Source organism: Oryctolagus cuniculus, chromosome 2 (assembly GCF_964237555.1).
Source record: "Oryctolagus cuniculus chromosome 2, mOryCun1.1, whole genome shotgun sequence".
Taxonomy (NCBI): domain Eukaryota; kingdom Metazoa; phylum Chordata; class Mammalia; order Lagomorpha; family Leporidae; genus Oryctolagus; species Oryctolagus cuniculus.
Window position 1 is genome coordinate 4,829,086 of NC_091433.1, and position 22,723 is coordinate 4,851,808.

Consider the following 22,723-nt stretch of genomic DNA (forward strand, 5'->3'; position numbering starts at 1 on the left):
CTGGAGGTGACCCGCAGGCCTCCGCACCACACCGCCTCTCCTGGGAGTACTGCGTTCACACCGGACCGCCCCTTTCCAGCAGGGCTGGGCTGGCTGCCGTCTGCTTCTCTCACATCTGACCCTGGGATCGCCCATGCAGGCTCCCGTGAGGTAACGCGGTTCCCGCATTCGTGTCCAGTGCTGCTGCTCTGTGGCACCTCCTGATCTCTGCCTGGCACACAGCAGACCCTCAGCCTCTACAACCCACGCTCCCTGACCTCTGCTGGCTGATGAATACTGGCAGGTAACTTTTCACAAGCACTTAGGCCATTTTAAATCCTTCCCGTTACATCCCACCCAGCGGCCGCTCTGGCCCCTGCCCTCTCCTCCTCCTCACCCGTGACCCAGGAGTGCGTCTGCGTGTGGCCTGCTACACCCCGACAGCCACAAACCTCCCACTCACCGCCCCGTCACTGCCTTGGGCTTGGCAGGATGAAGTGTGCCTCCTCCTCTCCACGCAACCTTCCCATAATTCCCCTTTCAGGGCCTCACTCTGTCCCCCCCAGGTCCGTCCAACACAAATCTCACCCCCACCTTTCAAAACAGCAGTGTCCACCCCCCAGAATGACCCCGCCGTGCTCTGCAGACCCCTCCTCCCCAGCTCTCCTGCAGCGGCCACTCCTTCCTGAAGCTCCCCCTCCTCAGGACTCTTCCGGTTCCCTACACCCCGGATCTGTGCGGTCTGTGCCACGCCTCCTCTCCCGCTAGTCCGGAAAGCCTAGTGTTCCTGGGATGCAGCTCCTTGGCCTCTCCTCGGTTCTTGGACCATCACGTGCAGCCCGGGCTTCCGCCTGCGCAAGCAGACGGCTCTGAAACCGGAAACGTCACCTTCCACCACCAGTTCCAAATCTCCAGCCTTCTGCCGAACGTCTCCAGGGCTGCGGCCCCTCAACCTGGCGCCTCTGTGACGCGTGCCCCTCACCCCTCACGCCTCCTCTCACCCCCCCCTTCCTTACGGGAAGCACCGTTTCTGATGTGCAGAGCTGAGGGCAGGGTTACCACCTCCTGGTCTGGCATTTACAGAAAGCCCTGGGACGGGCAGCCTCGCCCAGACCAGCACTCAGAAAGGGAGGCTCGGTGCCACGTGGTGGGCACTGTCTCCAGTGCCGAATCCTTGGGGCAGTGAGGAGCCAAGCCAGTCATCAGTGAGCCGCCCCTGCCCCACTGGCAGCCGGACCAGAGAGGGCCTCTTGGTTTATAACTAGCTATCACGTACAAACCACGTACTGCAGAACTGTGTCTACTAACTCAAGCACTTGTAAAGGCTCAGCTATCACCATTTCCAGGTGAAGAAGCCGAGCAGTGGGGAGGCCAGGCAGCTGTTGGGGCCATAAAGCCCCCACGTGCCAAAGCTGGGCCTTGAACTCCGAGACCCGGGGGTCCCTGTTCTTACGCTTCACTGACTCCCGTGGGAAGACCTCGAACCACAAACCAATGTTAAATACAGCCACTATGCTGAACCTTCATTAGACATATCTAGCTCTACAGAAATAATAACGGAGACAATTCTTTGGACCAACTCCCGGAATTATGATATACAAAGTTATGAACCCTTCCACAATTCCTTTTCTAAAAAATTTTTTTTATTTAGTTAATTGAAAGGCAGAGCTACAGAGAATGAGAGAGAGGCAGAGACAGAGAGATCTTCCATCCGCTGGTTCACTCCCCACACGGCTGCAATGGTCAGGGCTGTGCCAGACTGAAGCCAGGAGCCAGGAGATTCTTCTGGGTCTCACTGGTAGGTGCAGGGGCCCAAGCACTTGGACCATCTTCCACTGCTTTTCCAGGCGCATTAGCAGGGAGCTGGGTCAAAAGTGGAGCAGCCGGGACTTGAACCAGTGCCCATATAGAAGGCCAGCACTGCAGGCAGAGGCGTAACCTACTACAACACAGCACCGGCCCCCACAACTTACTTTTTATTTTAAAAGATTATTTATTTATTTGAGAGGTAGAGTTACAGACAGTGAGAGGGACAGACAGAGAGAAAGGTCTTCCCTCCATTGTTTCACTCCCCAGATGGCCGCAACAGCCGGAGCTGCGCCGATCCAAAGCCAGGAGCTTCTCCCGGGGTCTCCCACGTGGGTGCAGGGGCCCAAGGGCTCGGGCAACCTTCCTCTGCTTTCCCAGGCCACGGCAGAGAGCTGGATTGCAAGAGGGGCAGCCGGGACTAGAACCGGCACCCATATGGGATGCCGGCACCGCAGGCAGAGGATTAACCTCCTGCGCACAGAGCCAGCCCCCAAAATTTACTTCTGAATTATAAATAACTAGAGTTCTCTAAATTACTTCCTGACGTCAGTCCGGTACTGTGGGGAGCAACCCGGACTAGACTAAGTTACTGGAATTAAGACTTATTCTATGCATCTGCTCTCCCACAATATGGCGCTGAGAAGGGGGGGAAACAGCTTCTACACAGCTGCCTCCAGTTCAACCAATAGACTGTGGGACCTGCTCCTGATTGGAGGAGAGCAGCGTACTCGGCGTGTGGGTAGCAGAGTTGGGATTGGTGGAAAAGGACTATGAAGGAGGAGAGAGACAACATGCACGAGGAACATCTGAAGGAACACCTGTGCAGCCCCCAAGATAGCCAGCCGGCGGTGTGCCGCTCCCCTGCAGAAGTGGGGAAAGTGGCCAGGGGGAACCGCCCTTCCACGGAGGTGGAAGGGACGGTAGCCAACCCGGGAAGAACCAGCAGCAAACCCGGGGAGGGCCGAGCAGACAAAAGAACAGCGCAGGGTCCTGTGTCGTTCCTCCACGAAGACGGGGAGCGACATAATGGTGCCGTGACTCGGACAGGAAACCTAGGAGGGAAGAAGAGGGAAGAAACGGGAAGAAGTGGGAAAATACCGGAGAGAGAGACTAGCAAAGAGCCTAGGGAAAAGCCGGACGGAAAAGGTGCCGGAAGAAGCTATCGAAAGCCTAGGCATAGACTTGGATACAGACTGTGGGAAAGAAGTTAGGATTTAAAGTGAAAGCAAGAAGAAACTTAGACTCGGATGCGGACTATGGCGGGGAAGCTAGGAGATTGAAAGCGAAAGTGAAACCTGGAGGAGGCTTGGACTCGGATGCGGACTGTGGGGAGAAACCGGGAGAAATGAGAGGGGAATATTGTTGTTGGAAGAAAAGTTAGGGAAACATACCGGGTAGAGAAAAATGTTAGGGAAATTGAAGCCGCGGGGGCAGGCTGAGGCGGAGACGGAAGCCATCTTGGAATTCTTCAAGTCAGCCCGGGGAGCAAAAGGCAAAAATCTGGAACCAGAGGCAGAGATGTGGGCCGCCAGGTTGGAATTCGCCAGGTTAGTCCGGGGAACTTAGATTGAATACGGGTGGTGGCGGAAACGTAAGCTACACTGTGTGACTCGCGGAAGCCGCCGTGTGCAGAGAGCGCGTGGGGCGTGAATAGATAGGGAACGTGGGGCTAGTGCGAGGCCGTGGTGCGGGCGCGCGAAGCCGGGAAGCCGTGCAGATGAGAGAAGCGCGGGCTGAAGCGGCTCAGAGCCAGGAAGCCGCCGAGAAGCAGCCTCGGGGCAGGCGCCGGGAAGCCGCAGGGATAAGAGAAACAGAAGTTTAGAAGTAAAATGAGAGAAATAGGAATGCTGGTAGATAGAAGTAAAATAGGAGAGATAGGAATGTCTGGAGATAGAGAAATAGAGAAAAATAAGGCCTCCCCTCAACATGGCAATGAGAGAGCTTGGATTCTGTCTGCCTGATTAGGGAGGTGGTGAGCACCTGCGGGCGGCTAGCAGCTTATGCGCCGCAGGTCACCGAAGACAGGCACGAATTAACATCAATAAGTCTCCCCACAATACCGCAATGAGGAGGCTTGGATTCGGTCTGCCTGATTAGGCGATAAGCACCAGCAGGCAGCTCGACCAGAGTATGAGCTGCAGGTCACCGAAGATAGGCACGTTATCAACACCAATAAGTCTCCCCACAAGACGGCAATGAGAGGGCTTGGATTCGGTTTGCCTGATTGGTAGGGCTTGTAAGCACCTGCAGGCAGTTCTAGCAGAGTAGAGCATGCGCTGCAGGGCACCGAACACAGGCACACATCAGTGCCTAAAAACCTCCTCACAACATGGCAAAGAGAGGACCCGGATTCGGTTTGCCTGATTGGTAGGGCTTGTAAGCACCTGTGGGCAACTCTAGCAAGCAGAGCAGAGTGTGTGCCGCGGGGCACCGAAGACGGGCGCGTATCAGCGCCAAAAATAAAAAGAAAGGGGTATCTGTGGGGAGCAACCCGGACTAGACTAAGTTACTGGAACTAAGACTTATTCTATGCATCTGCTCTCCCACAATATGGCGCTGAGAAGGGGGGAAACAGCTTCTACACAGCTGCCTCCAGTTCAACCAATAGACTGTGGGACCTGCTCCTGATTGGAGGAGAGCAGCGTACTCGGCGTGTGGGTAGCAGAGTTGGGATTGGTGGAAAAGGACTATGAAGGAGGAGAGAGACAACATGCACGAGGAACATCTGAAGGAACACCTGTGCAGCCCCCGAGAGAGCCGGCCGGCGGTGTGCCGCTCCCCCGCGGAAGTGGGGAAAGTGGCCAGGGGGAACCACCCTTCCACGGAGGTGGAAGGGACGGTAGCCAACCCAGGAAGAACCAGCAGCAAACCCGGGGAGGGCCGAGCAGACAAAAGAACAGCGCAGGGTCCTGTGTCGCTCCTCCGTGAAGAGGGGGAGCGACATGTACCTCCCCAGCAGGGTCAGGCGCAGCTCCGGAAAAGGAATGTGGATTTGTATTTCTGACACACTCTGTAAACAACTACCGATAGGAACGTGCCTAATCACAACAGTGATAAACGCACCTACCGAGGGCTCCTACGCACCAGGCACTGAGCCAAGCCCCTCACAGCTGACAGCCCCACCAGGACCATCTGCGAGCTACCGCTGTTACCCCACGTGCAGCAAAGGACAGCGAGGGCCGTAGATGAAAGAAGGCCACACGTCCATCGGGACGTGGAGTCCAGGTTCTGGCCCCTTAACCTGAGCAGGCTCTGTCGTCCCCAGAACTTGGAGAAAGCAGGCTGAAGGCTGCGCTCACTTCTGAGCCCAGGCCTTGGGAGCTAGCAAGTTCCCCTCCTCGTCTTCCTGACTGGCTCTGGGAGGTCTGAGCTGCCCGCAGAAGGCGTGGAGAAGGGCAGGGCCGTGGCTGGGGGTGGCGATCCCTCTCCACAGCGGTCCTCCTCTGGACGACACCACGTGCAACCCAAGAATCCACCAGTTCACGGCCGCCTGGATTCCTGACCCCAACATTTTCAGACAAAACGGTTTCAAAGGCACTGAGCTTGGGGGTGGTTTGTGGCAGGGCACTAAATAACCTGACCCTAAGTCCACAGAAGACGGTCACACAGCTTAAAGTAGGTCATCAAGTGAGGGCAGTCAGGATTCAAACCAGGGACAGACTCCAAAACCCACACTTCCTAATCACTACTGCAAACTGTGCACTTGAAGCAAAGCGAAGGCCTTCCTTCGCAAGTCATCTACCTCCTCAGGTAGCCCCCAGGCAGGCCCTGCTGTAAGGCACGTACAGGCCCGGGCTGGGCCTGATGGGGGGAGGTGGGGGGCACAGGCATCTCTTCCATCTTTGCAGCTAACGGTGACAAGAAGCAGAAGTCTCGTGGGGTGCGGACACGGCTGCATCTCTGGGACCAGGGTGCCTCTGTGCCCAGCGGGTGCCTTACACACAGCCTTTGGGTGCGTGGATGCTCTCGGTCTGTTTGTTCGTGTATGAAAATGGAGAGCGTCCCCATTGGACTCGGAGGCTTCTTCCTGCTCTAAAACCTACGAACGGGAGCAGGCACTGCGCCAAGGGATGGGGAGGGCTGCCGGGGACGCCCGCACTTCTGCATCAGAGAGCCCGGCCCGAGTCCCAGCTCTGCTCCCAACCCCAGCTCCCGGCTAACGCACAGCCAGGGAAGCAGCAGGCGAGGACGCAAGCAGCCGGGTCCCTGCCACACGGGAGACCCAGATCGAGTTCCCGGCGGGCATCCGGGGAGTGAACCAGCAGAGGAGATGTCTCGGCCTCTCCTCCTCGCGAATAAAACCAACAGAAATCGCGGATAAAAGCCACAAATCCACACCAGGAACGTGATGGTGGAAAGGTGGACTGAATGGCACCAGACAACGGCCTCGACTGACTGCGTCACGCGTCCCAGGGAACCGAACCCCAGAGGGCTCCGGAACACAGGCCTCCCCGCGCCCTGGGCCAACTCTACCAACTCGGCAAACACCAAAGGAGAGAACTGGTGGATGTCTTCCAGCAACGCTGTCATCGACAGGCTACTTCTCCAAGAGCCGCAGCTGAGGCACCTCAGCACCAAGCCAGCCTCGTGCGGGTGACTCCGTCACACGGCACAGGCCAGCTCACACAGAGGCTATGTGCCAAATAGGCACACGCGACTCCTGGCGTGGAACAGGCTGTGTGTCACCTCCCCACAGGGCAGCCCTATGTGCCAGGCGCCACGGGTGCGACAGTGATCACCCCCAGGAAGACGGTCCCTGGTCCTCACGAGTGCAGCACTGGGCCAGGGCCACTCAACGCAGGGAGCCGAGGTCAACGGGAAGGGAGCGCCCGCGGAGAGCTTCGTGGCGGAGGGACGTGCGCTGAAAGCTTTATTCTGCAGAGAGCGAGCTCACCCGTCCTGAACTTTCAGATACCACGTGCGAGCAAGATGCAGGAAGGCACGCGAGCACGAAGTCCATTTCTGTCCCGACACGCAAGACAGCTCGAGTGCTTCCGTGTTCTTATTTTTAAAAATTCTTTCTTGTTCAATATTTTATTTGAAAGGCAGAGAGATACACAGAGAGAGAGAGAGAGAGGGAGAGAGGGAGGGAGGGAGGGAGGGAGAGAGGACCTTCCATCAGCTGGTCCACTCCCCCAAATGGCCACAATGGCCAGGCTGAAGCCAGGAACCTGGGATTCCATCTGGGTCTCCCGTGGCTGGCAGAGACCCAAGGGCTTGGGCCCCTGCTGCCGCTTTCCCACGCACACTGGCAGGGAGCTGGATCAGAAGTGGTGCAGCCTGGACTACAACCAGCGTTCCCATGGGATGCGGGTGTCCCAGGAAGAGGCTTAACCCGCCAGGCGTTGTTCCAAACACTTGCATTGAAGGTTCTTGGCGGGGCCGGCGCCCTGGAGCAGTAGGTTAATCCTTGCTTGTGTTGCCGGCATCCTGTAAAGGGGCCGGTTCGAGTCCCAGCTGCTCTGCTTCGGATCCAGCTCTCTGCTGTGGCCTGGGAAAGCAGCGGAAGATGGCCCAAGTCCTTGGGTCCCTGTACCCGCGTGGGAGACCCAGAAGACGCTCCTGGCTCCGGATCAGCCCAACTCCGATCGCTGGGGTCATTTGGGGGGTGAACCGGCGGATCAAAGAGCTCTCTCTATAACTCTGCCTTTCAAATAGATAAGAACAAACCTCTAAACAAACCAAAAAAGCATGCGAGAGGCCTCCCCATCACCCCTGGGGGGGGGCGGTTAATGACCCTGCCCCCACCCCGTTCACTCGAGGCCGAAAAGCGGCTACCACGGACGATGCACCTGCTGGGGGCGGGCACTGCGCCGCGCGCTCCGCTCGCCGGGACCCGACTTCGCAGGTGGCGGGGCTCCCATTGCAGGGGCGCGCGGTGACGAGGCCCAGCTGGGAGCCCGGCTGCCTGAGCACTTCGCTCCGCGCCGTGCTTCGGGGGTGGGGGCACACCGCATTCGAGAGCGGCGCAGCCCGCAGCCGGGCAGGGGGCGGGCGGCGCTTCCAGGCCGCCGGAGCCGAGAGGGGCGAAGGCCCAGCTGCCAGGCCCCGAGCCGCCGCCCACGTCCCCTCCGGAGTCCGGCGCCCGGCAGGTGCGCGCTGACTCACGCGGGGGCCGCCAGCGTCTCCGTGGCCCCCTCGCGGGGCCGGGGTAACGGCCACCCTCGGGCGCCCGTCCTCGCCTCCCACCGCCCCGCCCCCGCACGCCTTCGCGAGGCCGGGCCCCCTTACCGTCGGAGGCCGCTCCGTGCCCCGCCGCCTCCCCGCCACCGGCGCCCACCGCCCTCAGCCCGCCGGCCGGGCCCCGCATACAGCGGAACTCTCCCGACTACGCCCCCTCGGCTCGCGGAGCCCGCCCGCCGGCTTCCGGCGACGTCACTTCCGCCGGGGGGTGTGGCCGCGGCGCGCAGGCGCGTGGGCCGGTTCTGGCTGCGCGGGGAAGCGCCCGAGGAGGTGGTGCGGCCGGCGGGCGGGCGGCGGTGGTTCCACGTGCTCCCCGCGGCCAGTTGAAACCGTTGGCGGGCGCTGGCTGAGAGGTGAGGGGCGGTGACCCGGAGGTCCGTCCTAGGCGGTCGGGGCTCAGCGGGAGCGGAGGGCCGAGGCGCTGGGGCCGATGCCCGCCTTTCCACCATTAGCCGCCGTGGCTCGCACGCTCCGAGGGAGGCGGAGACCCTTGCAGCCCTGCACGTAGGATGACATGTTTGTGCCGGTTTTAACACTGAAGGCCCCGCGGCCCAGGAGCTCGTGCGCTTAGGCTTTGCTGCACGTTGGGGGCGAGGCTATCGTGTGAGTCCGAGGTGCACGGACCCCAGGGGTCGCGAGCACGGGCTTAGGGCCCCAGTGTCTGCATGGGAACCCGGGTTGCCGCCGACTGCAGGTGTGGCGACTCGCGGGGCACCTCCGTGAGCCTCGGGATCCTCATCTGTCGCACGGGAGCGACGACACAGAGGCTGATGGGGGGGGGCGTGGCGAGGGCCGCGTGAATGGAGACGTGCTGAGCGCCCACGACAGGCCTGGGCACGCGGCAGGTGCCCGGGCTGCAGCTCCTACCTGTGAGGGCCTGGGAGGGAATGGATGAAGGGGAGCGTGAGTGTTTGCAAGAAGCCCTGCTGCTCTGCAGAGCGCGGCCACCCAGGACTGGCTGCACTGTGCGCTCCACGTCCAGCGCCGAGCGTAGTGCCGGATGCCCTGGCGACTCCGGGGATGCTGTCTGAAACCACGGAGACGCTGTGGCGGGAAGGGTGGCAGAGAGTGGAAGTGGGGGGCGTGGCTTAACTTCTCCCAGCCTCGGGTCCCTCGTTTATTCACCTCCTTTCCAAGGGCTCCAGTCCGGACCAAGGGAGAGGACCTCCCTGACAGTGCACCTGCAGCCCTAGTCACCCCACGCCCAGGGGCTCCAGGGCGGTGGACAGCCGCCCCGGAAGTGGCGAGAGTCTAGGCTAGTTGGCCTGCACAGTGTGTGACATGGGGAGGTCGCTGCGGGTCACAGGCTCACTGGGCGCTGTGCTGGAGCTGCCCGCCTGGCCCCTCAAGGGGGCAGCTTTTGTGGTGTGATGATGATGGAGTGATGTATGTGTGTGAGAGAACGTTTGGAGAGTAGCGAGTGTTGTCTTTTAATGAAAATAACAAAAATATGGAGGGAGGAAGGTTGAAGGGAAAAAAAGACTCTAAATCCGAGTCTGAGAACCGAACTTCAGGGCACGTCGTCCGGAGCAGGGAGTTAGCTGGTGGTCACAGTGAGGACCGGCGGAGGCGGGGCGGACAGGTGGGTGGAGGTCGTGGTTTCGGGAGCCTGGGTGTGGCAGCGTTGATGTGTGCATTACCAAGTCTCAGGGAAACCTCTGCACGCTTGGGTAGGACTGACGCCTTCCCATCTGGTGTCTTATTGACTTCCCATGTGATGCTTTGAAATAAATACAGATAAACAGATCCTCATCGAGTGCCTTGAGGTTACTGATGGGTTGTTTGATTGGCGACTGCCGGACCCAGCTCAGATCCTCTGCCCTGATGCAGTCCGTATTCTTAAGAGAAGACCACGGTGCCCGGGCCCTAAGCTCCCAGCCCCTCCCCGATGGCTGTCTGCTGCCCTTCAGCTCAGCATCTGTGTCCCCACGCCAGATGACCTCCGGCGGATGTGGGTGGCTGCTTGCCCAGTGGGGGCTGACTTTACCCTGAAGGCTCAGGGCTCTGAGGTCTAGAGGTGAAAGGTCATGTTGTAGAACCTGCCCTTTTTTTTTCTGTATGAGGATCTCAAGGTCCCGGCGTGGTGGTCAAGCACATGGTGAGGGCGGGGCTTGGACTTGTCACCCGGCCTTTTAGGCCCCCTCTGCCCCTCTGTGACCTGGAGCAGACCCGTGGACCTCCTGAGCCTTGCCTTTGTCTAGGTGGCCGTGGCGCGGTGGTGGCTGTCCTGCTGCTCTGAGTGCGGAATGGCTTTGAAGGGAGCTGATGACGCTGTGGTCCAGGTCCAGGCTCTCAGCGTCTCTGTCTTGGGTGTGGCATGTCGTGAAAACTCAGTCACTCTCAGGGAGAGCAAGCTGGAAGCGCACACAGAGGACTTGGTCTGCTGAGTCGGGGCACCTGGAGGCCTGGAGAGCGGAGGTGCACACAGAGGACTTGGTCTGCTCTGAGTCGGGGCGCCCGGGGCCTGGAGAGCGGGAGTGCACACAGAGGACTTGGTCTGCTCTGAGTCGGGGCACCCGGGGCCTGGAGAGCGGAGGGCCCAGGCGTGCTTCTCATTCAGTATCTGTGTGCTCACTGCGTGTGCCCGGCCCGTCCAGGAGCACTGCTGTTTGCCTTTCTCAAGGAAGACTCTGTGCAGTGTCTTTGACAGGGTGGCCGCAGGGAGGGAGGAGGGGCTCTGATCCAGGTTTGGCCCTGTACCAGTGCCGTCTTCTATGGGCAGGGCTAGAGGCCGCAGTGTCACATCTGAGCCTGGTGGGCAGCCCCAGTGCCGTCCTCTGCAGCTCTCCTGACTTCAGAAGCGGGGATTTTACAGACTTCGCCAGCCAGCACTTGGAAGTTCAGTCGCTAAATGTCGTTCGGATTCGTGCAGTCGTGGGGCTTGAGTGACACAGAGCTGCCTCCTGAAGCAGTCTTCGCTGTCTTCAGTTAGCGGGTGGTCTCTTGGGAGAGGGGCATCGACGCTTCTGAAGCTTGCAAGTCCACACTGAGGCGTGGGACACCGCGCCTGCCGTGCAGCTGAGCTGGGCTGGGAGGTTTGGGGTGTGATGGTTGTGCGCCCCAGGCAGGCGTGGTCACCGCACAGGTGCTGGGTGTCTTCCCGGGCCAGGATCAGGTGGGAGGCACAGTCAAGGTCACTCTTGGGCTGGTGCTGGAGTGAATGAGGGAGAGTTAAGCTCCTTACCGGCCTTATCTCATTAGCCAGGCGGGAGACATATCCAGGGTGAAAGTCCAGCGTGAGGCACAGAGGGACTGAGTTGTGACTTGCCGGGGAGTTATCCATTTTGTCTTAAATCCACAAAAGGTCCAGTGAAAGCAGACCTTTCATTTGGCCGCATGGTGCGTTCCGATCCTGTCCTGACTCGATGTTTGCCCGGTGTGGCCAGTCACATGGCCGAGGGAGGGAGATACCCTGGGGGCATCGTTTCCTTCAGCATCATTGACTCCTGTATTTTGTTCGCACCTGTCCTGAGGCCTTTAATGCCAGGTTGTGTGGTGGGAGTCTCCCAGCTGGATCTTGGAGCTTGCCGAAACCTTCTTCCTCTGCCGAGACGCAGAGCTGTCCCCACACCAAGGCTGGGAAGTGCTCGGCCGCCGTGAGCTTGGGGGACGCTTTTCTCCGTGGTCTCCTGCAGGCACAGGAAATGTCCGGCAGACAGTCTGGCTCTGTGCAGCTGCTTCTGCGCGCCCTCGTGAGGCAGAACGGCTGCTCTTGTGGCCTGCGATGTAGGGGACCTGTCTGCCTCGCGCAGGGTGGTGGTCAGGGGCCTTGCGTCATGGTGTGCGTGCTCCCCACCCCGGGGCTTGCGACTCTCCCACGTCTTTACCTTCAGCACACAGAACCTGACAGTTGTTTGCAGCACGTCCCAGGGTGGCCCTGGTCCCTTGGGGGGCTAGGCTATGGCTGACCACACACCTATCCTCCCTCCTGAGTAGTGGGACCCAGGGCCCCCGGACTCAGGGCCTGTGATTTGTCTGCAGCGTATAAGGTAAACTATTGACCGACAGTGCCCCACAGAGGCCTCCACAGACTGGCCGGGCCTTTGTACATTTCCACTGGAGGCTGAGTGGACAGGAATGGCCTTGGTCCTTGCTCAGGTGGGACCTTGCCAGCAGTGATCCAGAACATGTGCATGGGGGAGCGGCGGGGGCCAGGCATGGGAATTCCATGCACCAAGGGTGGCTCATTCGTGCGAAGGGTTCTCAGATGAAGTGTGACCCTGATGCGCATCCATCCTCTTAACAAGGAAGAAAGTGCAGGTTACACAGTTGTTAATATTTGTGCTGTGAGACTTAGAACGCAGTGACTCAGAGGTCACAGAAGTATGGAAAGTTACTCGGAGCACTGTCACACTCAGACGAACCTGTGTTCTTGGGCTGCTAGACAACATCTCCATGAGATTTTTAAGATTTATTTTGAAAGTCAAAGTTACAGAGAGAGGGGGAGAGGGAGAGAATCCTCCACCCGCTGATTCATTTTTGAGCCAGGCTGAAGCTAGGAGCTCCATCCAGGTCTCCCATCTGCGTGGCAGGGGCCCAAACACTTGGGCCACCCTCCACTGCTTTTCCCAGGCCATCAGCAGGGAGGTGGATCAGAAGTGGAGCAGCCAGGACATGAACTGACACCCAGGTGATGCCGGCATTGCGGATGGCAGCTTTACCTGCTGTGCCATGAGATTTTTAAATGGTGGTTATGTGTACGTGCAGGTGCAATGGAGGGAGGCAGTGCGGGGGACACCTGGGTTTGTGGCTGCCTGAGGTAACTCAGCACCTGCTGGACTGGGACTCCGGGTGTGCTTCCGTTTTCCTTTGTGACCTTGTGGACAAGAGGCCGCATGAGTGAAGCCTCTCTCTTGCTCCCCGTCCTCATGTAGTGTAACACCCGTGGACATGCAGTAATGTGTTTATGGATGCCCTCCGTGCCTGTACAAGTTGTTCTTGGGTCTCTCCTCCACTTTGCCCCTCGTAACCGGGCGTGAAATAGTGTGCAGTGCCCATCTAAACCAGTGTTTCTAGGGGTTTCACGCTAGACATCGTTCTTACATATATACAGAGAGGGCATGCAAGTGCATTTAAAGTTATCACAGCAGGAGGCAGCACTGTTTGTTACACTCCTGAAGCTCCTCTGTCACCAGCTGCCAGGTTTAAATCCCGGGTCTGTTGCTGTGGGGCCCTGGGCAAGTTAGTTCGCCTCTCTGTGCCTCAGATACCTCAGAAAGTTTAAGCAGTAACAGTCTTTCCTTGTAGGGTTGCTGTGCAGACTGACTGAATGAATACCCGTGAAGCTCATGGTCACGTCTGGCGCGTGCTAAGTGTGCAGTCAGCAAGTGTGGGCCGTCAGCACCGTTAGGAGTGACTGTCTTGCATCGCTGGTGGAGAATTTTCTGTGGATTGCTGATCAGCTTTGGTTCTGCCACTTGCACTGATTTTCATGAGAAATTCTGGTTGGAAAGTTAGCTGTGTGGAAACAGAAATGGCAGCGTAAAGTAAATATCTTTTTTTCTTTTTGTTCTTTTAGCACAAGATTTAAAACCTATCTTGGACAGAGATCATTTTAATCGTTTAGCTAAAAATGGTGTTTTTCACGTGCAACGCGTGTGGCGAATCGGTGAAGAAGGTGCAAGTGGAAAAGCACGTGTCCGTGTGCAGGAGCTGCGACAGCCTCTCCTGCATCGACTGTGGTAGAGACTTCTGGTAAGACACAGCGTTTGCCAAGACCGTGGTGAAGTGCCAGACCGGCTCCGGCAGCTGCGGCCCCTCGGGGCCTGCGACAGTGCAGGCACATTTGAGGGAAGACCTTGATTCTAAGTGGTGAATTCTTGGAAAGGTGCCTTACAGGGCGGGGGGTGTGGTGCCGCAGGCTCAGCCCCTGCTTGGGAGCCTGTTCCCGTATGGGAGTGCCTAGATCCAGTCCAGCCTCCCTCTGACACAGCTTCCTGCGAATGTGTCTGGAAGGCAGCAGGCGATGGCCTCAGCATGTGGGCCCCTGCCACCCAGATGGGGGACCCGGATGGAGTCCCGGCTCCTGGCTCCGAACTGGCGCAGGTCTAGCTATTACCGTCATTTGGAGACGAAACCAGTAAATGAAAGATCTCTCTCTCTCTGTCACTCTGCCTTTCACATAAAATAGATAAGACTTTCAGAAGTGCTTTACAAAACCACTTGCTTTTCAAGGACGTTTTCAAGAGAGGACTAAGAGAAGGGATCATGGCAATGAGAGCGTTTGGTAGTTCTCATCTGACCACCGTTTTCAGACCCAGGGGCTCTGGCACAGCTTTGCGGGGCCCAGTGCCTCCGATGAGCTGGGCTTAGGAACCAGAGAATGAGCGGCTCCCGGCTCCCGGGGCAGGGGAGGCCGGGTCCTCCCTGGAAACCAGAGGTAGGAGGAGCCTTCCCTGGCTGCGGGGTCTGTGGAGACTGCCTCAGGGGGGCTCTGGGAAGGCGGGGCAGGGCCAGGCGGCTGGGTCACTACAGAGGGCTAGCCCAGTTTACGCTGCTCCCGTCGGCGCTGGGGGCTCCCACTGAAACGCTGCCTCTGGCTGATCTACCCAGCATTCCCGGCGGCACCTGCTCACTGTGTGTTAGGAGCAGGTTTTAATGTCATTCTAGAGCAGTGAGGTTTGAAGCTGCTCAAGTCTTTGTTCCGGCTCAATCCTGGGAGGGGAGGAAGCCAGATGGGTGAAGTAGGTGAAAGCTGGGTTGTTTCTCATCTGAGAACTCTGCCTTCCTCCTTGTCCCCAGCATTTCCCTGGGAATCCCAGAGAGCCTAAAAGATTGCAGGAGAGAGAAGTCGGCCTTCCCCCAGGACCCCGAGATCACTTTGGTGACTCAGTACCTCCACGCACATCGGCTTTCAGTGCTGGTACTACAACTCCTGACTGCCTCCCCCGTCACCGGGAGGCCTTTCAGATGATTGTGTTTCAGATAAAACCATTCTTTTGCAGAGAAGGGTTTTCTTTTGTGTTCAGTGTACATCACTTAATGATTTGAAAGAAAAATGCTGCCTGTCAGTTTGGTTGAACACGTTTGTATATAAAAATGGACGAAAAGTTTAGTAGTGGGTTGTATTCATTTTAAACGTTTGTTGTGTATGTATGTATTTATAAGGCAGAGCATCAGAGAGATCTTCTGTCCACTGTGCACCCGGTCTGGGCCAGGCTGCCACCAGGAGCCAGGCGCTGCGTCTGGGTCCCCACATGGGTGGTAGGGACCCAGGAAGTTGAGTGATCTTCCACTGCTTCCTTAGGCGAAAGCAGTCCAAACTGGTGCTCAGATACGGGATGCTGGGGTCAAGCGGAGCTTCATTTGCTGCACCACAGTGGTGGGCTCCACAGGAAGTCTGGAGGAAGGAACATGGGGTCGTGACCGTGAGGTGCTGCCGTTAGGGGCAGGTGTGAGCAGATACAGGAGCTGCCGCTGCCATTGGACAGGGCTCCCCATGCCGGCACTCTGAGGGCCGGACTGCCGATCGCTTTGCAGGGGCGACGACTACAAAAACCACGTGAAGTGTGTGAGTGAAGACCAGAAGTACGGTGGCAAAGGCTACGAAGGGAAGACCCACAAAGGCGACGTGAAGCAGCAGGCGTGGATTCAGGTAACAGCGCCTCGCTCGTCCAGACGGAGAGTAAATGGGTCCTTTATGCAGATGAGCCCCGAAATAGCACATCTTAGGGGAGACAGAGGTGAACTAAACCTGCTGGGACTCGGCCCTGTGCTCTGATAGCCACTCCGCACGTGGCGGCTTGGCCGCAACAACGCCAGCCTTGTCCCTCGTCTCCTGAGTGGTCCCCGCAGCCTTGTCCTAGAGCATCTGCCCACGTATACAAGCACTCCCTTCCGGGCTCCCGGTTCTTTTGGACTGTGTGTGTCTGTGAGTGAGTATCACGGTTCTGATGATTGTACTTTGCAGTAAGTTCTGAAATCAAGACGCGTGAGACCTCCAGCGTTGCTCCTGTGCAGCCTTCTAGGCTCCCTGGAAACTCCAGGGTGGATTTTCCATTTCTGTCCTCCCCGCTGGATAGATGCGTATTGTAGGCGTAAATGCCACCTGGACTTTGAGAGGAATTGCATTGACTCTATAGGTTTCCTTGGGTAGCAGGGAGTGACGTCCTATTAAGTCTTCCAGTGTGTGACAAGGATGCTTTGTGTTTATTGGTATCTTTAATTTCTTTCAACATTGTTTTGTGATTTTCATACAAGTCACTCTTATGTTTATTCCTAATCATTTGACTACTGATTTTGTATCCTGCAACTTTGCTTATTAGTTCTATTTTGTGTGTGTGTGTGGAATCTTTAGGGGTTTGTACATATAACAGCATATTTCTACATAGAAATTGTCTATGAATAGATAATTTTGTCTTATTTGCCTCTCCCATTTAAGATGCGTTTTACATCTTTTTCTTGCCTACCTGCTCTGGCCAGGACTCCATCATGTGTTGAAGAGAAGTTAATCTGTTTGTCTCGAGGTGTCACCTAAATATAGAATCTGGGCCTAAAACAGAACTGTTGGCCACGACAGGGACTTTTTGCTTGGTTTTTATGAAGCTTCTGACCTGGTTGTTCATTGTTTTTGTTTTATCTTCCTTTTTTTGTAGAAAATTAATGAATTAATAAAGAAACCTAATGTCAGCCCCAAAGTGAAAGAACTTTTAGAGCAAATTAGTGCTTTTGACAACGTCCCCAGGAAAAAGGCGAAATTCCAGGTATGGAGTGGTCTGACCCCCGCGTGGCCCAGCAGTGACCGAGCTGCAGGTGGCATAAACAGGACTTTGTCTTTCTGTCCTGCACAGAACTGGATGAAGAACAGTTTAAAAGTTCACAGCGACTCCGTCCTGGAGCAGGTGTGGAATATCTTTTCTGAAGCTTCAAGCACAGTAAGTGCGGTTGCATTGTGGATTTGCGGTGCAGCAGCAGTACTTTTGTGATAAGGAAGCGGGAATGTCCTACTTTGGGAGGTCAAGACAGCTTCCTTTCTCAGAGAGGCTCTTTGTGCCTTCACGTGCGGGAAGGAATAAGATCTCCCTGTCGTGCAGAGAAAGGTGTTTCGCCCGTTGTTGGACCGCGGTACCAGCTCACGGGCGATGGCCGGCTCCGAAATGCAGCTGGGGTGTGCTCCTGTGCCGGGCCCGCGTCAGCTCTGTGCGTCTGCGATGGTTCGGTCGTGGGCTTGTTATCAGCTCTGAGCTACAGAAAGGTGGACCGTGATCGGCGTTCGTCTAGTCAGTGCTCACTGGGGGCCGGCCTGTTCCAGGCCCTGGATGAAAAGGGAATGTTCCCGGGCAGCAGTGGTGTGCCGAAGCACGGCGAGGGAGTGGCCCCGAGGTGTCCTGTGGCAGGTGCAGTGCTGGGTCTGTGCGCGGGCCCCGCGTCCACGGCACTCAGCCTGCCGCACGCCGTCTGAGTCACGGTGGCTCGGCAGTGCAGGAAGTGTCGGTTTGCCGTCTTTGCCACGTTGTGAGCTCACAGTTTGTTCTCATTTATTCAGTTGCGCTTTGCTCCTGTATAGAACTTAATGTCCTCTTTGGAGGCAAGAGCAGCAGGTTCATAAGATGAGAGGATTGTTTGCTGAAGTTTTTGTTTAGACAGACACGTAGAGAAAGATCTGCCTGCTGGTTCCGCCCCAGAGGCCTGCAGCAGCCAGAGCGGGCCAGCCTGGAGCCAGGTGCCCAGAACTCAGTTGGTCTCCCATGTCGGTGCCAGGGACCCAGCTGGTTGAGTCGGGTGTGTGTTGGGAAAGTGGAAGCAGCAGCAGCGCTGGCAGCCGGCGGCCGTGGGACTCTGCCTGCTCTTTGATTCTAGTCGAAGTGCTCAGTTGATTGCTTTGTGCAGGGAGAAGAGTTTGGGCATCAACTTGAGGCTGCAGTGGAGTGGAGGTTGGTGGTGTATCTAGTGTTTGTCTTGCTGTTGGTCTGCTTTCTGTTACTGAAATGAAATGCATGAGACAGGCTGACCTTATGAAGCAAAGAGGTTTACTGAGCTCAGTTTGGCGGCCGGCAGTCTGAATAGCATGGCTAAGCCCGTGGGGAGGGTCCCGAGGCAGAGGGTGGAAGGGTGTGCAGGACAGAAACCACATCTCCAGACAGGAAGCCGGAGAGGGAGAGACTGGGGTCCCACATTCCTTCTGAGGGTGGTGCCCCCAGGTCCCCTAAAACCTCCCACTAGGCTCCGCCTCTTAAAGTCACATCACCACCCACGGACCCCTGGTGAGCAACCTGCACCCGAGCCACGGCGGAATCTTTCAGATAGACTGCACCTTCGAACCCCGACAGCCATTTATGTGGCACCTGTTTTACAGAATCGTCAGTGAACAGCTGTGGGAAAGCTGGGCTCTGTGAGCCGCTGCTGGTCGCTGCTTCGGCTGTGGCTGCGTCCAGGGGGCCTCCCAGCACTCCCTGGTGCCTGTCACGCCAAGCTAAAGGCCTGTGACTTCTTTAGTCCACGTCGCACATGTTTTCCCTCTGCTAACTGCACCAGGCACCAGCTGGGGCTCCTCTGTCCTGCCCGGCCACGGGCTTGCCCTCCTGGATGGGTTGGGGCAGAAAACCACAAGATACGGGCGCACAGGGCAGATTGGGGTCCTGTAGAGGGCTGTGGGGTCCTGGAGCAGAAAGGGGGCGCTCTGCTGGGGCGGCACCCGGAGGGTGAGGAATGAAGGAGAGAGGGTGGGCTGGCTGAGGGAGCGTGTGCCTCTCCGTGTCCCCCGGCCGGCGGCTGAGCAGCCAGGGCAAGGCCCGAGCTGCCGCCGTGGCCGCAGCTGGTGGACGGGCGGTTGTAGCGCTACCTTAACCCCAGTCTCCCCAGTCTGCTTTCGAATGCCGCCTCGAGCCCTCACAGCTCACTGCCCAGTGCTGCTCCTGAGGCGGCAGGCCTGGGCCCGCCTACGCCGGCGGAAGCCAGGCCTTTGCTCCCTCGGCGGGGAGAGGCTGTGAGTGACCCCCGGGTCACCTGGCTGCAGGTGCATCCCAGTGGCTTTGGCCCCGGAGCAGCCCTGCTGCTGCCGCCATCGGCCCCCTCCCTGTCTCCGGGGCGTCGGGGCTCACGGGGCAGTTTGGTGCTTTGCCTCAGGTCCTCTCTGAAGGAAGTGGGATGCGTGGCCGGGCTTCAGCTGGCGCTGCAGAGGGCGGGGGCCTCTTTCCTCCTCCGCTCGCACTGGCCGCTCCTTCCATGCTCTCCAAGTGCCCCCCCACCAGGGAAGCCGCCTCTGAGCAGTGATGGCGCTAGCCTGCCTTTGTCTGGTGCTTGCTGATGTGTGAAGCCTTCCCTGCCCACGGGGCTGACTTGCTGAGCCACCCCTGTGCTACGCGCTCACATTCCTCTTCCCATTTGCCTCGTGCCTCGTGTAAGGAGGTGTGACCACCGCTTCTCTTACAGTTGGGGAAATAGGTTCGGAGCCAGGCTCAGCTGACTGGCAGCTCACAGAGCTCACAGAGCTGGACCTTGAGCCCAGGGCTGCAGACACAGTCCAGCAGATTCTGCCACACCTAAGTGCTGTGTGTCCTGACAGACAGGTGCACAGTGGGCTGGCACTCAGCACCGGGGCTCTTCACTTTTCCAACGGAAGGGAAATGTTGGGTGCAGGGGGCTGGGGGAGTCTCCTCTGTTTGTCACTGCCACATTTCCGCTGTTCTAGAACGGTAAGTGATAAAGCCGCTTTTTGTACATGCAGTGTTGAGACCGGCTGTGTTTCCGCAGCTAGACTGAGTATGTCTGTGTTTCCTCCTTTTCCGTAAAAACAAGGAGCCAGTCAGCACGGGGCAGGCCCAGCCGCCACCTGACCAAGCGGCAGGTCCCCGTGCAGAGACGCCCGCCCAGCCTCCCGCCTCTAAAGCGGGTGAAGCCACGGCGAAGCCAGCAGAGGCAAAGAAGAAGAAGAGAGAGAAGAAGGGAGACCGGCAGAAGGAAGAACCGGAACTGGAAAACCACCAGGAAACCCCAAAGGGTCAGAAGCCCAAGAAGTGCAAAAAGGGCCAGGAGGCTGGACTTGAGGCCAACGGGGAGGACACGCCCACCGCCAACGGCTCAGCCCGGAAGAGGAGCAAGAAGAGGCGCCAGGGAGAGGAGGCGGCAGACGGAGGGGGCGCGGGCCAGGAGGAGACCGCGTCGGCTGTGGGAAAAAGAAAGCGGAAGCACGCGGAAGGTGTGGCCAGCCAGCGTCCCTCTCAGGACGGTACAGGAGCGCTGAAGCAGGGAGCTGGGGAGGGGTAGCACCTGCGGGGCCTGGCGTGAGCTGTGGGCTCGGGCTGACCTGTCCCACTCGGGGTGGGCTGGGGACAGACGACGATGCGTGTAACCTGGCTAGCATGAGGAACGCGCTCACTGAATGCAGAATCTGTTTTGTTTTTTTCTTCTTTGTAAATACTTAGCTGAAACAGAATCTAAGAAGAAAAAGATGAAGCTCGCAGGACAGGCAGAGGGCGGAGAAGTGGACGAGCAGCAGCCTGTGAAGGGTATGGTCGCCGTCACTGGCCAAGCGCCGAGGTGGGGGCAGGCTCGCGCCCCCAGGGCACGTGGAGGCGCTGGGAGCCAGAGCTGTGCCCCTGTCTTCAAGGACAAAGGGAGAGCAGTGTGCATGGGACATGTTCCGGTGTATGACCTTTGGAATTGAGGATACATTTCCAAGGCCCTGTCCCTCTTGCTGTTCCCAGGTCTCCCATCCCCGCCTCTCGTTGGTCCCCTGAGCCCCCAGCCACACGTGGCTGCTTCCTTGCTCAGCTCGGTGTCCGTTCTGGGGCCTCCCTGCTGCTCCCCATGGGCTGCATCTGCCGTGCCCTGCCCGCACGCACCTGTCACACAAAGCTTCGGGCCTGAAGCCTCTGCTCCTGTCAGGAGGTGGCGGTCTCCCCCAGTCCCAGGGATCCGCCTAGTCAGGAACAAGCCCAGGGACTCCCCGGGAACCGGGGACCGTGGGAGCTGGATCAGATGTCTCAGCTGGGGACCCTCTCAGTGTGAGTGTGGAGGCCTTTGCCGTGCGGTGGCCGCGATCACTGGGTTGGCAGGCAGCTGCAGGAGAGGTGGTGCCCTCGGACCCGGGTTGTGCTGCACAAACCAGCACGGTGTCTCACACAACAGCCTGACTGGTGCTCCACCACCCCGGGTGCCCCCCACTGCCCACTGCCCCCGCCCCTCCTTAACCTCTGACACCTCTTGTGTTGTAGGTAAATTCAACTGGAAGGGAACTATTAAAGCAGTTCTAAAACAGGCCCCCGACAATGAAATTTCGATCAAAAAGCTAAGGAAAAAGGTATGACACATGGACAAGCCCAGCATGGATTGGCTGTGGAGGGATTTGCTGTCTTTTACAAATTTGCGTGAGACAGAAAGAGATCCCCAAATGCCCGTAACAGCCCCGGGCTGGGGCTGGGAACGCAGGCTGGGTCTCTCAAGTGCCTGAGCCCTCACCTGCCTGCTCACGTGAGCAGGAAGCTGTTGTCGGAGCAGAGCTGGGACGCGAATCGGGCACTCAGTTTGGAACCCAGGCATCCCAGCCACTGAAGTGTGCAGTTGTTTTATGAGTGTGTGTGTGTCTTAGTGCTTTTCAAGCTGTCCCAGTGGCCCGCCCCACAGGCTCTGTGGAGAAAAATTGGGCCAAACCCTGTCACGTGGTGTCAGCCAGGGCAGTGCCTAGGTTCTGGCTGTATCCGGTTTTGTTACGCAGTCACTGTCCTAGAGCGTTTGTTCCCTTTGGCTGATGCCAGAGCAGCGGGGAGGTGTTCTCTGCAGGGCACCCGTGTGCTCAGCAGCCGGGGTCGTCTCTTCCACCGGCGGCCTGCCCCTGGGCTGGGTTCGAGGACGCGCCCAGCCACCTGCCGTTTGTTTTCCCTGTGCAGGTCCTAGCTCAGTACTACACCGTGACCAGTGACTGTCACAAGTCTGAAGAGGAGCTCCTGGTCATCTTCAACAAGAAAATCAGCAAGAACCCCACCTTCAGATTGCTCAAGGACAAGGTCAAGCTTCTCAAGTGAGCATTTGAGTTTAACACTTGGCCCCTCTGCGGCTCCTCCCTCCCACTGCTGTTTACAGGCGTGTAATGAATTGGAACAACTCAGATTTTGCTTTCTGAAGCTGTATTTTTAAGTTAAGCACAAAGATATATTTTTGGTAGAACTTTTATGAAAAAAATAAAATATATTCTTGTCCAAAATTCTAAATTTGTGGTGGCAAAAATCGATGTTCTTTAAGAAATTCTTTTGTGTGGAAGGCTGTAAAACTGTGCAGTGACAAGTCAAAAAGTAGTTCCTCCTCTGATCAGGAGGTAAATCCAACTGGAAGTATTTACTAACAAAAATCCTCACTGTAGCCATGTCCCTCAGTCTGCTTCTGTGTGTTCAGTGTTTGTGCTCCAGTCTTTGGTGCCAGCGTGGTCCTCACTCAGCCACGGGCCTGGCCCTCCAGGGTGGCTTCCTGGAAACACAGCAGCCCTCCAGGCTGTGGCCCAGTCTACTGTCAGCCAGAGGCATATGTCAGGGGCTCCATATAGGGGTGTGTCCTGTGCCCAGGAAGTGCGGGAATCAGCTCACGGAGCTCAGCTGTTGCCATCTGGGGCTGGGACTGTGCCAGGAAGCTGCCCAGCTGGAGTTTGGGGTGCTGGTGCGGTGGGCTGGCAGACGGCTATGTGCCACCTCCTCTTGATAGTTGAGCAGTTTTGCCCACCCGACCCTCACTGGCCAGTGCTCCCGGTCAGCATCACCACTGCCCTTTAACCCTCATCCCGCAGCTGTGTCAAGGATGGGACTGGTAAGGCCGTGAGCGTGGA

At 57.8% G+C, this 22,723-nt stretch overlaps 2 protein-coding genes across 16 annotated transcripts in view; one reads left to right on the forward strand and one right to left on the reverse strand.

Moving 5' to 3' along the window:
* ZBTB49 (zinc finger and BTB domain containing 49) overlaps window positions 1-8,166 on the reverse strand; it is a 28,067-nt gene extending 19,901 nt beyond the window's left edge. For 8 of the 9 annotated variants that reach the window (XM_070069568.1, XM_051829763.2, XM_070069567.1 and 5 more), the window contains exon 1: window positions 8,020-8,166. Coding sequence is in view for 1 of the 9 variants with exons in the window: in XM_070069569.1 (XP_069925670.1) it covers window positions 8,020-8,098 (79 nt within the window). In the remaining 8 variants the exon portion in view is untranslated. The remainder of the gene's footprint in view (window positions 1-8,019) is intronic. The other variant, XM_070069569.1, reaches the window with a different exon arrangement.
* On the forward strand, window positions 138-22,118 carry LYAR (Ly1 antibody reactive). Of its 7 annotated transcripts, none has more exons than XM_051829794.2 (9): window positions 138-283; window positions 13,490-13,665; window positions 15,451-15,565; window positions 16,566-16,673; window positions 16,761-16,844; window positions 19,708-20,137; window positions 20,334-20,417; window positions 21,126-21,211; window positions 21,798-22,118. In XM_051829794.2, the coding sequence occupies exons 2-9, from the start codon at window positions 13,544-13,546 to the stop codon at window positions 21,930-21,932; spliced, it is 1,164 nt and encodes a 387-aa protein (XP_051685754.2). In that variant the 5' UTR covers window positions 138-283; window positions 13,490-13,543; the 3' UTR covers window positions 21,933-22,118. The 7 variants fall into 7 exon arrangements, with proteins under 7 accessions (XP_051685754.2, XP_008272333.2, XP_002709396.2 ...); XM_008274111.4 differs by lacking the exon at window positions 138-283 and adding an exon at window positions 8,167-8,324; XM_002709350.5 differs by lacking the exon at window positions 138-283 and adding an exon at window positions 8,167-8,324 and having other exon boundaries at window positions 19,708-20,107.
* Window positions 22,119-22,723: the final 605 nt, after the last annotated feature.

Excerpts from the sequence above, each read along its gene's own strand:
- LYAR (XM_051829794.2), top strand. The coding sequence starts at position 13,544 with ATGGTGTTTTTCACGTGCAACGCGTGTGGCGAATCGGTGAAGAAGGTG. Across the intron at positions 16,674-16,760 it reads GGAAAAAGGCGAAATTCCAG|AACTGGATGAAGAACAGTTT; the intron begins GTATGGAGTGGT and ends TGTCCTGCACAG. Across the intron at positions 21,212-21,797 it reads TCAAAAAGCTAAGGAAAAAG|GTCCTAGCTCAGTACTACAC; the intron begins GTATGACACATG and ends TTCCCTGTGCAG.